The sequence below is a fragment of the Aquarana catesbeiana genome, linkage group LG01 (assembly GCF_042186555.1).
Source record: "Aquarana catesbeiana isolate 2022-GZ linkage group LG01, ASM4218655v1, whole genome shotgun sequence".
Classification (NCBI taxonomy): Eukaryota; Metazoa; Chordata; class Amphibia; order Anura; family Ranidae; genus Aquarana; species Aquarana catesbeiana.
Genome location: NC_133324.1, coordinates 875399925 through 875416206, shown reverse-complemented (window position 1 = coordinate 875416206; position 16282 = coordinate 875399925). Strand labels below are relative to the sequence as shown.

At 43.4% G+C, this 16282-nt stretch overlaps 1 protein-coding gene across 1 annotated transcript in view; it reads right to left on the bottom strand.

Annotated features, from left to right (window-relative positions):
• The window catches only part of NSG1 (neuronal vesicle trafficking associated 1), a 144247-nt gene that overhangs the window by 90907 nt on the left and 37058 nt on the right, over positions 1 to 16282 (bottom strand). Inside the window, exon 3 of the mRNA XM_073610213.1 lies at positions 15740 to 15856. Within this exon, the coding sequence (XP_073466314.1) occupies positions 15740 to 15856 (117 nt within the window). The remainder of the gene's footprint in view (positions 1 to 15739; positions 15857 to 16282) is intronic.

Below are 16282 nucleotides of genomic sequence, written 5' to 3'. Positions count from 1 at the left end.
CTTTAGTGATTGTGTTTTGAGGGAACTATACAGAGGTGCACAAATGATGTAAACATTGCATTTGAAAGAAAATTCCAGGAAAATGCCCCTTTTCTTCAATTTTTTTACTATTTATTCCCAATAAAACCAAGGAGAAATATAGTTACTTAGTTACATAGTAGACAAGGGTACTGGTGACCCCACAATAAGGATAAAACTTTTCCGCATAAGGGAATTTAATAAGATACGCGGCCATTCACTAAAATTAGAAGAAAAGCGGTTTAACCTTAAACTGCATAGAGGGTTCTTTACTGTAATGCCCCGTACACACGATCGGACATTGATTGGACATTCCGACAACAAAACCCATGGATTTTTTCCAACAGATGTTGGCTCAAACTTTTCTTGCATACACACGGTCACACAAATCGGAAATTTCGAACGTCAAGAACGCGGTGACGTACAACACTTACGACGAGCCGAGAAAAATTAAGATCAATAGCCAGTGCAGCTCTTCTGCTTGATTGTGAGCATGCATGGCACTTTGTGCGACGGAATTGTGTACACATGATCGGGAATCACACACACAGGTTGGACTTGATGGACTTGTGTCTTTTTTGAACCTTGTCTACTATGTAACTAAGTAACTATATTTCTCCTTGGTTTTATTGGGAATAAATAGTAAAAAAATTGAAGAAAAGGGGCATTTTCCTGGAATTTTCTTTCAAATGCAATGTTTACATCATTTGTGCACCTCTGTATAGTTCCCTCAAAACATAACCACTAAAGTCTTCAGATTAAAATAATATCACACTAGTTCAACTTTTATGTCAGAGCATGATATTATCTTCCCCGCCTCTCCACCTCATCCAATCAGGGAATGCCTTGCATTCATTCAGAAAATGTAAAGCATTCTCTGAATAGCACCCGTGCTGAGTGGCTGGCCTTCACAGTGCAGCAAGGCAGCCGCTCAACGTGGAACCTGGAAGCAATTGAAAATCGCTGGAGTAGCGTTTTCTGCTTCAGTGGTTTCCAGCTTCCAGGGCATTGGCCAGGTATGGTATATACTTACAACCCCAATTACCAAAAAGTTGGGATGTTGTGTAAAATCTACAAAAAACAGAAATGGGTTTTGCAAATGCAATTTACATCTGAAAAGGCACCATCAATGCTGAAAGATATTATCCAGGTTTTAGAGCATAGAATGGGACAACACTCCTCTATCCAAAACTCCAGCAACTGGTCTCCTCAGTTCCCAGATGTTTACAGAGTGTTGGTAAAGCAGGACTCAAAAACTCCCAGGCGGCAGGTCACCATGGTGAACAGAAACCGCATCCTGGCCTGCCGCCGGCCCACTCACTGCAACTCTCATTGCCTGACACGCCAGACGTGCATCGCTGCAGACAATCCTTCCCTCTCTTTTTCCGGCTGATCTCACCGGAAGCAAGCAGGAGTTCGATGTCTGGCTGTGAGTGACATAGTCAGGGGGAAGGGCTCCTCTCAGCAGGCGGCCGCTGTCACCTCCACCTCCCCAATGCTCGAGCAGGGTCTGAGGATAAACAGCTTCTCTCTGGGGGGATCTGTGTTGGCTCTTCTGCTGCCCGCTGTGCCTGAGCTGCACCACTGCCAAGCTGGCCTTCCTCTCCCCGGGGACCCACCTACACAGAGCGGGAGGGGTCAGTGAGGGGATGTCAGACCTCGGCGGAGGGTGACCCGGCAGCCTGTGTACCCCCCCCCCCCGTGCAGCCTCCACCGGACAGAGTGGGCAGACTGGCAGTACCCTTAGCGGGAGTACCACACTTTATGTACAGATGGGCTCCAGTGTTTCACGGTGACCATAAACCCACCAGATGAATGAATGGAGTCACCATGTGGGACACACATGTAGGCATGAAGTGGCAACAAAGAGGCAGCAGATGATCGGCAGCACTGGGATTCTTCTTTCATACTTTTTTGTATTTTATTTAAAGTGCCACTAAGGCTTCATTTAGATGTGCAGTTGGGTGGTAAAAATGTGTGGTAGAGCCATGTTTTCGCCACCCACCAACCTTAAGGTGCAATAGGCAACTAATGAGGGTATTTTACATGCCACAGTCACACTGCAATTGGCATAATAATAAGGCGTTTCCATCTATAACAGGTTTTTTATTGTCATGCCAGCCTACCACCCTGATGTAGCAGTGTTATGTCGGGGTTATTGGGTGGCCGGCTGATCTGCTGTAAGTAAGTTAGGGGGCGCAGAATATTTGCCCTGGGCGATGACAACCCACACTCCTAACTTTTTTGGCTGGCTCCTAGATTCAAAGCAAATTTGTCAAGGCCTGTGTTAAAGAGAGACTGCAGTCTGCTCACATAATTTAGAATAAAAACATATTTGCCATTCTGAAGCTTCCCTCCAACCACTTTGCATATTATTTTATATATACTGTGATTCTGTACTTGCCAAATAGGCTGCAGAAATCTCCCTCCACTGAGTCTGGCTGCAGCCATTTTAACTGTGGGCAGCTGAAGCTGCTGCCTGTTCACTTCCTGGATTTATACAGACACACAGAGGCACACCTCCAGCTCTGCAGCTCTCATTGGTCCTCTTATAACTCATTCCCCTCCCTTCCTGTCAAACTCTCACGAGAGTGAGAGAGAGAGCTGTGCATGATGTCATAAGCCTAGGCTGATGACCAGACAAGAAAGGAAGTGGACTGTATAAGGTATTTACTGGCAGAAAAAAATGTTTTACTATCTAAAGTTAAAACAACGAGGGCAGAAGATTTAATAGAGGAAAGTTGAAAAAATGACTGAAGGTCCGCTTTAAAGAAAAGGGGATGCAACCCTATGGTAAACAATGGCCCTGTTCTAAATATTTGGGAATTTGGGTTGTACTTTTCCAGCATTTTGTTGCCCTGTCCCAATTTTTTTTTAGATATATTGCTGCCATCGATTTCCAAATGACCTTATTTTTTTTTTTAACCACTTGAAGACCAGGTGTTTTCTGGCACTTTTTTTTTTTTTTTTTGCTAGAAAATTAGTTAGAACCCCAAACATTATATATTTTTTTAAAGCAGAGACCTAGAGAATAAATAAATTGGTGGGTTTTGCAATTTTTTATGTCACACAGTATTTGCACAACAGTTTGTCAAACACAGTTTTTGGGGAAAAAAATAAAATACACTTTTTAAAAATTTAATGCAAAAAAAACACAAAAATACAATTTTTTTTTTTTTTTTGTAAAATATAACAGATGATGTGATGACGAGTAAATAGATACTAAACATGTCACACCCGTACAATGGCGACAAACTACATACATTTTACTATCCATAGGCGACGATTTAAAAGCCTTTACAGCAGTGGTTCTCAACTCCGGTCCTCAGGACCCCCACTAACAGGCCAGAATTTAAGTATTACCTTGGGGAGATGCAGATTGGAATACTGCAATCACTGAGCAGCACATGATATCACCTGTGATGTACTTCAGTTATCTTGCAAACCTGGCCTGTTAGTGAGTCCCGAGGACAGGAGTTGAGAACCATTGCTTTACAGGTTTCCACTTTAGATGTACAGAGGCTAGAATGACTGCCCATGATCTGACATTCGTGGTGATACCTCATGTATGTGGGATGATCGCAGTTTGCGTGTGTTCAGGACCGACACGCGATTTATTTATTTTTTTTTTAATTAATTATTCATTTTTTTTATTTTCACACTGTTGCTTTAATTTTTTAATTTTTTTTTAATCACTTTTATTGCTGTCACAAGGAATGTAAACATCCCCTGTGACAATAATAGGCACTTGACAGGTAGTCTTATGGAGGGACCTATAAGACCCCAAATCCCTCCTTTGCACGTGAAAACATTTAAAACACCATCAGCGTTTTTGAATACTTTCTATTTTTTGACTCCAGTAATCAGGAAGTGATGCTTTTTGAAATTTCTGGGTTATTACATCCGAGACCCTATCAAAGCCGATTCCTGGTCTCCTGGTGGGTAGGGTTGCCACCTCATCCCTTTAAACCCAAACACATATGAATTACACAGATTCTGAGGCTAATTAAATGCAGACAAGGCACCAAGTGAGTTTAATTACCACCTTAATCAGCCACAGATCCTGTGTAATTAATATGTGTTCAGTTTTAAAGGGATGAGGTGGCAACCCTACTGGTGGGGCGGAAAGCAGTGCGGGGGACCTCTCCTCCTGCTGCTTGTAATAACAATCGAGTGGCTGCGTAGCCGCTCCGGTTGTTATTACAAGAAAGCTGACCGTCGGCTCTAAAAAACGGTACAGATACTTGACGTAAAATAACATACGAGTACATAATTTGCGGCTCAATCTAAACATTTGATATGTTTTCCATTTTCTATTGTGAATAAAAAATGGGTTTATGAGATTTGCAGATCATTGCATTCTGCTTTTATTTAGATTGTCACCAAAACTGGAGAGTGCAAATCCGGTGGAGCTCTGCCTGGTAGCCAATCAGCTACCAGGCAGAGTTCAGTTAAGCTTTAACAATAAAACCTGAAAGCTGATTGGTTTGTATGCAGAGCTGCACCAGATTTCAGTTCAGTTAAGCTTTAACAATAAAACCTGAAAGCTGATTGGTTTGTATGCAGAGCTGCACCAGATTTTGCACTCTCCAGTTTTAGTAAATGAACCCCAGTGTCCCAAGTTTTTTTGGAATTGGCGTTGTAGTTATACTGTTCCAAGCTGGATTAATTGGCCTATGTAGCAAACGACATTTTTTATGTACTTCTGAACAATAGTCATTAAGTCTCTGATGCCATTTTCAAACATAGTGACAAGATTTTTTGTAAGAACCTCCATATGTAAATCTACCAATTGTATGGCCAGTTTAAGAAGAAAACTGAAAGCCGCAATAATCCGATCCGAAGTCAACGACAGGCTGGGAGGATTAATCTAGTAAACGCAAGCCAGGATTACACAGCGGCTCTGACAATAAAAATATGTAGTTAAAGTTGAACGCCTCATTTAATTACGTTAAATATTTGCCTTTGTTACTAAAACATCCTTGAGGTCTCTTGAAATCAACAACAACAGCAGTGAGCATGATGAGTCTCAATTAACAAGGACCCAGGAGGTAACTCCAGACGACACCCCTTTTAATTACCATATTTATGAAGCGTCATCCATTATTCATCCTCCGCTGTTTGTTGGAGTGGGGAATATAACAATGGATGAGCTGGATGACAGGGGATGATGCTCCGCATTGCATCTCTGCAATCGTTCTCCTGGAATATTTTCATATGTGACGTCACTGCTGTCTCCAGCTCAAAGTGCAACCACACAACGAACGTCTCCATTTCTGTCACACATAAAAGGCTTCTAAGATGGAGAGGCTCACTACTAGGCTCCTCTGGCAGGCTCAGAGCTTTACCAAATCCTGCGTGTGATGCGGTTACCTAGCAGCACATCATAGCAACATGGCAACCTCAGTGACTCCTACAGAGACAAGCATGGGCATTCATTCCAACTTGTCACACCATCATAACATCTATAACAGTATATACATCATAGAAAATGACTCTATAAGCCATAAAAATGAGTTCTACCATTAAAGGCCACCTTTTTGAAAAAAAAAAATTAAAAAATGGACGTATATTTGCAGGAAAAAAATGTGCATTTATCAACTTTTTTTGCAAATGAGACTGCAAAGCATTGCAACTGCCATCAGTAGCTGGGGGCGCAATGCCAGGCTCCTGCACACTCTTCGGGAAGTGTCAATGGACTACAAGTCTAGTTTGTAGCTTACCTGCAAATCACTAAGGCTTGATTCACACCTATGCATGTTGCTTTTGAGCGTTTTTGGAGTTTTTTTTGTCATGCTTGCCACGTTTTTGAGCAGCGTTTTTGTAGCGTTTTTTACAGCGTTTTTGCTGCATTTTTGCCACGTTTTGCGTTTTGCGTTTTTTTTTTTTTTTTTACAGTTTTTTTTAGACTGTATACAGTCTAAAAAAAAACAAAAGCAAAAAAAAAAAAAAAACGCCAAAACGCATCAAAAACGTTGCAAAAACGCTGTAAAAACGCTGCAAAAACGGTGCACTTGCGTTTTTGATGCTGGTCCATTGAATTCTATTACATGCAAAATGCTGCATTTTGCATGAAAAAAAGTCCCTGACCCTTTCCAAAAATGCAGAGGTACAAAAAGGCATTGATGTGAACATGTTCCATAGGAACCCATGTTCAAAAATTCCCATGCATTTCTGCAAAATGCAAAATGCATCAAAAAACGCGCTTGTGTGAATGGAGCCTTAAGGAGAGCTCCAGTATAAAAAAATCACCAGTGATGAATTTAATCACTAGCTGCACATTGATATTAATCAATGGCATTAGCACTTTGTAGACATGATTAATTTCCACTATCGCCTGTCTGACATCAGCCTTAAGAGAAGTATGGGATTTTTTTCCCCCCATAATCATACTTACCTAGGTGGATGTAGCATTGGTCCCCCGCCGCGTCTTCACTGAGAACCGAGCAATCAAACATCGCCAATGGCTCAGTTCTCTCACCTCCCCGAGCAGAGAGCCGCTGACTGTCAGTCAGCAGCTCTCCTCTCTGCCCCCCCCCCATGCTCACTGGAGCATTGAGCTGTGGAGGAGCGGGAAGTGGATGTCTCAGGCTCTCAGTGGCTCGCTGAGAGCCTGAGACAGGCATCAGTCCAGGTATCTGGCAGGTCCAGACTTTATTGTCGTGATGACGCGGTGCCTGGACTTATCTTGGTGACGTCAGCATAGAGAGAACTTCAGACCGCTCTCTGCTGAAAATGGGTCACAGGAGTGCAAAACGAATTGCACTCCTGTGACCCATAGAAGAAGCCCAGCCAAACAAGCTCAGGCTGGAGTTCTCCTTTAAGCTGGCCCTACATAGATTGAAATTCGGCTGGTTCAGCAGGGACTAGGGTTGCACCGATACCAAGCATTTGCACGAGTATTTGTACTTGTGCAAATGCTCCAATACCTGCATTGATACCTTTGCGGTACAATTTGAGCCCATACACAATGAATGTGCTCAAATCTCACCGCAAAGAATCACATGCAATTTGAACAAGAATATGGTGCGATTGCTGTCTGAATTGCTTGCGGTTTCCCCCCTTGTCATAGTGACTTCAGTCTAGGTTCACACAGAAGCAGTACGGGAAACTGCATGCAATTCAGACAGGAATCGCATTGCATTCCTGTTCAAATTGCATGCAATTCTTTCCAGTGCAATTTAAGCCCATTCATTTTGTATGGACTCAAATCACACCGCAAAGGTATCGGTACTCAGTATTGGTGAGTACTTGAGCACAAGTATCGGTACTTGCCTTTAAAAATAAATGGTATTGGAGCAACCCTAGCAGGGACCTGCTGAATTTTGATCCATGTGTCTCCACTGTGGTTGAACAGAAGTCGATCTACCGATTTAATTCTGTTCACCCACCCTGTTTTATTGCTCAATCAGTGCTGCAGCACTGATCTGTGTATTCTGATGGTGGGGAAGTCTCCCGGTTGTCAGAATACAATGATACAACCGGGGAGGATTACCCCATTGACACTGAGTGTGTGGATGGGGAAATCAGGTCTGTTTTTTTTTTTTTCATTCAACCCGCTGGTTGAAAGAAAAACAAACTGACCTACCTATGGCCAGTTTTAGCCTACTGAGCAAATTCTGAGATGACAGCCATCTGACATGCATTGTTTTAAGTAAGAGCCATGTCCAACAGGGGACTTATTCGCAGCGATCCACTTTTCTAGCTCAGTCGCTCATTGATTGAGTTTATGCAGAACCAGCTTGCCAGCTCTGCGTTCACCTATGTCTTGTCTACATATCACTGGATGAGAGCGATTTGTGGCAGAACATGACAGCCTGAATTGTAGCACTAGTTTAACCAGTAGAAGCAACATAATTCTTCTTAGCGACAAATCACCAGCAACTATAGTGATTGAAGATTGAATTGCTAGCTACAAATTGCTGTTAATCACTGGCATTAGCAATATGTAGCCGTGAGAAATCACTGCAATGAAATCTCCCGTCTGATGTAACCGTAATGCCCCGTACACACGATCGGACATTCCGACAACAAAACCGCGGATTTTTTTCCGACGGATGTTGGCTCAAACTTGTCTTGCATACACACGGTCACACAAACGTTGTTGGAAATTCCGAACGTCAAGAATGCATTGACGTACAACACGTACGAGGAGCCAAGAAAAATTAAGTTCAATAGTCAGTGCGGCTCTTCTACTTGATTCCGAGCATGCGTGGAATTTTTGCATCGGATTTGTGTACACACTCTCCATCTATAACAGGTGTTTTATTGATATACTTTCTGGCCAGCCTGCTACCCTGATGTAACAGTGTTACGTCGGGGTTATTGGGTGGCCGGCTGATCTGCTGTAAGTAAGTTAGGGGGCGCAGAATATTTGCCTTGCCTTGGGCGCTGACAACCCACACTTCGCTAAAAAAAAAACTGTCTCCTAACTTTTTTAGCTGGCTCCTAGATAGCCAGTGTGGTTCTTCTACTTGATTCCGAGCATGCGTGGGCTTTTGTGCGTCGGAATTGTGTACACACGCTCGGAATTTTCAACAACAAGTTTTCTTGTCGGAAAATTTGAGAACCTGCTCTCAAACATTTTTTGGCGGAAATTCCGACAACAAATGTTCTATGGAGCATACACACGATCTTACTTTCCGACAACATGCTCACATCCAACATTTGTTGTCGGAAAATCCTATCGTGTGTACAGGGCATAAGGCTGACTTCACACTGGTGGCAAAGGGGTGGTTGATTTGCATTTTTACCAGCCCCAAACTGCCTACCACAGAACCCACTATGACAGCCTGTGCAGTGGGGAAAATTTAACTTGGAATATTGCATTTGGCAGATATATGTTGCTTGCCAAAAATGTGCCCATTGAGATTAATGGGACCGCACTGCACTACAACTAAGTGCCAAATGCTTGTTCCGTTGTTGTACTACACTACTGCAATGTAAAAGCCCCCTCGGGTTCTAAAAAAACAGGCACTTAGCAGGACTCCCTGAACACACGTGTAGCACCCTCTAGCATGTGCTTGTAGTAGAGGCAGAGTAGGAAAACGTATATTCTGGCCAGGAGTCATTGAATCGGGTCAGGGTTACTAGAGGCCAGGATTGGATGACTCATCCTGGCAGCTCTCTGGTGCCTCCCCCTGGTGTCTGGAAGGTTGGAGAACCTTCTAGAACTAGAGGGCAGGGGTTAGGAGGAGCTGCCATGAATGTTTATGGAGCGTCGGTCAATCCCCAGTAGTGGGCTGGCAGGGGGCAACCCCATAAATAGACATGGGCCAGGCCAGCAAGGGAAGTCGGGTGGAAGATGGAGATACAGTGTTAAGGAGGCTGTCGGTGGTCCTAAGGAGTACCCCCTAGTCTGGGGGGGTGTCCTGGATTGGGCCGGGGCTAGGGTGCTGGAAGGATCCTGCCGAAAACACAAAGGGAGGAGACTTTCCTGGAGGCACAGGAGCAAGAGGTCAGAGTGAGTAATTCAACACTGTTGGGGACTAACAAAGGGGGGAGATCGCCATATGCAGCCAGTCTCCCTTAAAGACTTAAAGACAGAGGTGGGCTTAAGTCTTCTACCTTTCCCTTAGAGATCTCCAGAGAGTCAGCCGGGTGGGCTGGTGTAGAGGCAGCTGCAGCCAGGTGGGCTAGCGTTGCCTGAAGAAGTGGTGCTGGGATTAGTGGCCACAGAGGAAGCGGAAGGAAAGGTTACACAGTGTTTCACTCCACATGTGCTACTTTTAAGGGACTGAGTTTCTGCCTGTAAAGGGCTGTTACTGAACTGACAAGGAGTCTGCTAGTTCCCTTAGGAATGAACCAGCAGAAGCTGTGCTTGGAAAGGAACAACATGTGTGCAGGTGGAAAGCTAAAGAGGGTCTGTATACAGGAAGTCGTCCCTAGAGTTCCTATTGAAGTCAAGTGGGCATCCCATAAACTCCCTAACCCCATCCAAGCTGTTAACACCCTAATAAAAACAATAAAAACAAAGCCACTGAATGTTTTTTCTGACTTTTGTGTGCTGTACAGAAGTGGGGGATCCCTGTTCATCTGCAGCTCCTATGTGGGGTGTGCTACACATGCAAAGCGCCGCTCAACAACCGTTGAAATGCAATCCACTGTGGATTGCTTTCAGAAGGGTGGCACAGTCCACCGCTCATGAGAATGGAGCCTAAGGTAGGTCATAAATGTCTCATGGTCTACTCATCTGAATTTCCCACTTGAGCCTCAGGAGACCCCACACATACCACTTCTGGAACTGGACAGAGTACATACCGTAGGTCTTTTTTCTCTGTTCTTTTTTTCTCTCCTTTTCCATTATGCAACCTCACCATCTTCAATATCTTTCTTTGATTCCTTGTTTATACCCTGAAAAAGTCTCAACGATGTGTTCCATACCTTTGTGATCCATACAGCTTACTCACTGACCTTTATCCAATGATCTCAATTATGTGTTCATCCTATACACCAATGTTTCGTTATATGCCTCTAAATACTTGTTCATATATTGTTATACATTCTTGCAGACAAATATTGCTCCTTAACCTTTTTTGATCTTTGTTCTTTATTTGTTGTAATATTGTCTTTCTTATATCTTTGATACAATAAACTGAGATTCAAAAGGCAACATTAAACTGTGTAAATTTCAATAAAAACTAGAATAACGTGTGTGTTTTAAAACACATGCATGCATACACACACACAGTTACATAAATAACATTAAAAAAAGACTCATGTCCTTTGAGTCGAAGTAATAACATATAATGATGCTAAAAACACTATAGTATCCCTGTTAGTAGAGCATTCCAGATGAAACTGAATTCTGTACAGTTTCTCATCCGCCACCTGACAATATGACTACTGCTCCTTCCCTGGCCGCTTCCTTCCCTCCTCCACAAATCAATAGAGTGAGGCCTTTGTGCAATGAATTGTGAGATGCTGACAAATGGACGGTCAGTGGCACAGATGTCTGGGGGCCTCGGATCAAAACTGTCATTTTCACAGAAAAGTATATTAGCTAATGCTACAAATGGGCTTATAAACGGTGGCTGACGTATGTGTGTGCTTCTGCTGCGTGGCTGACCTGGATATTGCCGGAAGTAATGATTTCAGCCAGTGCGGTATTACTGTAATTACCAAACTGCTCCATACCCCCTGAGGATATTGGTTAATATAGAAATATAGATGTGTATCAGTTGTCCAGAGTCAGCATTCTTCTCCCGCCACCTATGGTGCATGCTGGGAAAAAGATAGGACCTCCGTAGTTCATCTTCTATAGATTAATTCTGTCATACTACACTCGCAGATACTCCAGAAATGCCAGCCAAGCAGTTTGGATTCATAAACAAAATTCATCCCCAGTAATATAGAGAATGTGTAATATTACCTGAGAGATGAATATTTCTCCTACCAGGTTATTGCAGATTATTTACTTCCTTAAAGCGGTATTAAACCCAAAACCACAAATGGTTTACCAATACTTAGATGTGTAGGCTACATTTGTTTTATTTTTTTTCCTCTCTGTTTTCCCCTGGTGATCCTGCCAGTAACACACCTCTTGTATTAAAGTGCTCCCACTCTGGATGAAGGAACACAGGGGGCACAGCAGACAGCAGCATTGTCAGTCTGGGTGGAGGGGAGAGTTAAAGTGATATTAAAGCGGTAGTAAACCAAAGTTGGATAATAAAAAAAAAAAAAATCCCTGCAAGACAATGTCATAATGTGCTAGCATGTATCACACAGACTTACCTACAAACAAAGCCCTCCAGCACTGCGGTATCACCCCAGAGAGGGCTTCCATTTTCCTCCGGTTCGCGGCCTCGCCAAGGGCGCAATGACATCACACCCACGCATGCGCCGTTTACACATTGTATGCCAGTGTTCCGTCAAATTAAGCGACCCGTCAGATTTCGTAACGGAAGTGACGTTCCATCACGGCCATCTTGGTACACCCCGCACTCGGCCACACTAAGCCTACAGTCTGAAGTCGCCAAGCGGACCTCTTTTTACACCTACTGAAGTCTTGCATGTCACACTTATTTTTACCAGTAAACTGAGCTTATATCGTGAAATACAGTATATAGAACTCCATGACACTGGTTTGATGTTGAATTTTGAAAGCAGCGGCAAGCCTGCTGATCTCACACGTTTGCTAATCTGACAGAATTTCACGATATAAGCTCAGGATCCACCCCATAGGCTTCGGGTGGAGCTTGTGACAGTGACGTCATCACGTTTTTCCTCTCAGGAGGTGGATGGGCAAACAATATAGGAAGTGAAGTGAAGCCGATGGAGACGCCGCGGTTTCGTTTTCAACACATGTTGCTGTATCGCTTTCAAACAGCTTTTATCCTGTAAGTGTAACCCACTTGTTTTTATTAAATCCTCTTTAACAAAGTACTACACTATGGGAGCATTTCTTTTTTATGTTTTCTGACCATTACCAGTTCTATCGGTGCCAATACTCGCGCAAATGCTCCGATACCCTAACCCGATACCGGAAGTGACATGAACTGGACACATCAGTCGCAGCCTGTCAGCTACATCTGTACTAGGACAGGGGCTTTTTAATAGCTTGTCTCCCTGAGTGCAGTGACAAGGGAGATGCCAGCGTCCCAGCTAGTACGGTCAGGGGTAGGTGGGGGGCCTCACAAGGTAGGCTGCACTTTCTCTCACCTGACCATTATGCCTGGATGATGACGCCCCCCTCAGATCTGGCTGCAGAGAGGCAGCTCTTGCAGTGGGGGATGTCTGTGCAAGAGCCGGCCAGGTACTTTACATTAGAACAACAAATGGTAAGGCATGTGCATGATGTAGCTTTTAAGGGAGGGGGAAGAAGATGAAGGCAGTAGAGGAGTTGTGAGCACGAGCCAGAGCTGAGAAGGGGTGGATGGGGGATCAGAATACAGTGGAAAGGAGTGGTGGAGCCCTGCACTCTGTATGTAATGGACCCTGAACCCTGCACCCTGCATGTTCTGTTCCTGAAGCCTGCACCCTGCATGTTCTGTTCCTGAAGCCTGCACCCTGCATGTTCTGTTCCTGAAGCCTGCACCCTGCATGTTCTGTTCCTGAACCCTGCACTTTGCATGTAATGTGTCTGAACCCTGTACTCTGCATGTAATGTGCCCTGTACTCTGTATGTAATGGCCCCTAAACCCTGGACTCTGCATGTTCTGTTCCTGAACCCTGCACTTTGCATGTAATGTGTCTGTGTCTGAACCTTGCACTCTGCATGTAATGTGCCCGAAACCCTGAACTCTGCATGTACTGTTCCTGAACCCTGCACTCTGTATGTTCTGTGCCTAAACCCTACACTGTGCATGTAATGTGCCCGAACCCTACACTCTGCATGTAATGTGCCTGAACCCTGCCCTCCTAACCCCCTGTACTGTGCCCTCCTAACCCCCTGTACTGTGCCCTCCCTGTGTTGCATCCTCATTCCCTCCGCCAGCTGTCACCTCTACCCCCATGTCTCCCAATGACCCTCCCATCCCAACCATCTTTCCCCCAGCAATCACAGCCTTTTCCATCCCAACTCTTCCACCCCACAATCCCTATTTCACCCCAAACTCAACTACCCTGTCCTCACCTACCCCTCTACTCCCCCCCTGCCCTCACCCCAACCTCACCCAACTCCCTAACAACCCCCCTGCTCCAACCCCCCCCCCCCCCCCCACCTACTCTTCCTAGGCAATAGGTATTGGTAATTGATATCGGTGAGGACTTAAAAAAAAGTATCAGTACTGTACTCGGTGTTAAAAAAGTGGTATTGGTGCATCCCTACTGCAAACCTACCAAGGCATGGCCGTCCACCTATACTGACAAGCAGGCAAGGAGAGCATTAAACGGAGAAGCAGCCAAGAGGTCCATGGTAACACAGGACAACTATTAGTCGTGCACTTCACAAATCTGGTCTTTATGGAAAAGTGGCAAAAAGAAAGCCATTGTTGAAAGAAAGCCATAAGAAGTCCCGTTTGCAGTTTGCGAGAAGCCATGTGGGGGACACAGCAAACATGTGGAAGAAAGTGCTCTGGTCAAATGAGACCAAAATTGAACTTTTTGGCCTAAAAGCAAAATGCTATGTATGGCAGAAAACTAACACTGCAAATCACCCTGACCACACCATCCCCACCGTGAAACATGGTGGTGGCAGCATTATGTTGTGGGGATGCTTTTCTTCAGCAGGGACAGGGAAGATGGTCAGAGTTGATAAGAAGATGGATGGAGCCAAATACAGTAGAAGAAAACCTGTTAGAGTCTGCAAAAGACTTGATTCTGGGGCAGAGGTTCACTTTCCAGCAGGACAACGACCCTAAACATACAGCCAGAGCTACAATGGAATGGTTTAAATCAAAACATATTCATGTGTTAGAATGGCCCAGTCAAAGTTCAGACCTAAATCCAAATTATATGATGCAACAAACCAGAGTAAGAAATATAAGCACTTCACTATTTTTTTCCTTTCAGTTTCAAGTTTTACTTTTTTATGCACAGATGATGTTAATCCTCAGAAGGAACTAACAATGTGTGGCGCTCAGGTAGCACAAAACAATGGGATTATCTCCTCTTACAGAATTCGGAAAGGGGCTGAAAAATATACTATTTTCTGTAAATGATAGAACAGAATAAAAGGGAAACAGGAATCAAGAATCCAGATCTCCAGCAAAGTGACAACGGAATAGACACAAAGTGGTTGATTTACTAAAACTGGAAAGTGCAAAATCTGGTACATCTGTGCATGGGAGCCAATCAGTTTCTAACTTCGATTAGGCTTTGACAAAAAATCTGGAAGCTGATTTTGGTTTCTATGCAGAGCTGCACCAGATTTTGCACTCTCCAGTTTTAGTAAATCAACCCCAAAATAACAAAAATAACTAAATGTATATATACTGTACTGTACACATCTCAGCAAAGGGGGACTGAGAACACCAGAGGGACTATTGAGAAAAAAATGAGAGGACAGCATAAACTTGCTTCCTGTATTGATTAATAAAGTTTATTACCTGAAGACGGCAGGTCTATGCTGCTTTTTCCTGTGATGATAAGACCCACCAAACATACCATAAGACTACCCTCTTTTAAATGTATGCATGTAACCATGGCAGATCTAGTAGGTTAGATTGCAGGAGAGTTAGGAGCTACTGACATTGATGTTCCATGGTGCTAAACTGAGGAATCAACTAGCAAAAAGCTCAGTAGGAAAAATTTCTGCAAAAAAAAGTTGACAAGTCTCACATGACTTCTTACTCCAGCTCTCTGCTCATAGAGCCATGCCTGGGACCCTGCACATCATCTGTGTCTGTTACACCAAATCCCACCACAGTTCAACAAGGTCGACACTGCCAAGATAACCACCAGACCGGAGGCTCAAAGGATTAGACAACTTCCAAAATGCACTTCAAATACAACATTTAACATTTCCCCATCATAACGCCAAGTCTATTACTGAAGTTCAGGTGCATTGCTGCCCTATCAAGGGCTCCAAGAGGCAACAGCTTTGTTCACTAGTAAATAGCGATGGGACATAGGAATAGAATACTATATAGCTATCTATTTAATTGTATGTATGTAATTGTTTAGATATAAACTGATCAGCCATACCATTATGACCACCCACTATAACTGGTGATAACATGGACTCCACCTCTGAAGACCTCTGAAGGTGTGTATCTATCTATCTATCTATTTATGCAAAATAACAGTAAAAATGTATGTATATACAATATTTAGCACTTACCTTGAACCTTTCAGACACTCCTTCACTGATGCTGATTGTAAATTCTGCAATCTTAGGAGGGCGAAACTTTCCTTTCTTGTGATCCCGTTCATATTCGGTCTTTGTTTTCACCACAACCTGTTAAAAGAAATTAGAAGTCATATTTTGCTATTGACAATAAGATCTCATATTCTGATGCCTGGAAATTCTGTAATTTCTGATATGATATTTTAGCTTGATATAAAGCATTGAACTAATATTATATTCCTTTTTTCAAATGGCCATTCTGTTTGTCTACATTATTCCTGAAATGTTCTCCCTTGTGAGTAACTACAATCAAGAAATGAATTGTATACTGAATGAGAAAAGGACAATGTTTGTGTAGCAACCAAGCAGATTTCAAGGACTTTAAGCAAAACATAATTTAGCAATGAATGTAAATGGTAAATAGCTATTTTCCTTTATGTTGGCATTCTTTTTTTTTTTTTTTTTCTTTTTTTTCTGCAGAAAACAGAATTTTGTGGTTGTAACAGCAACTCAAGCCTGCCTATGAAACAACGCTGT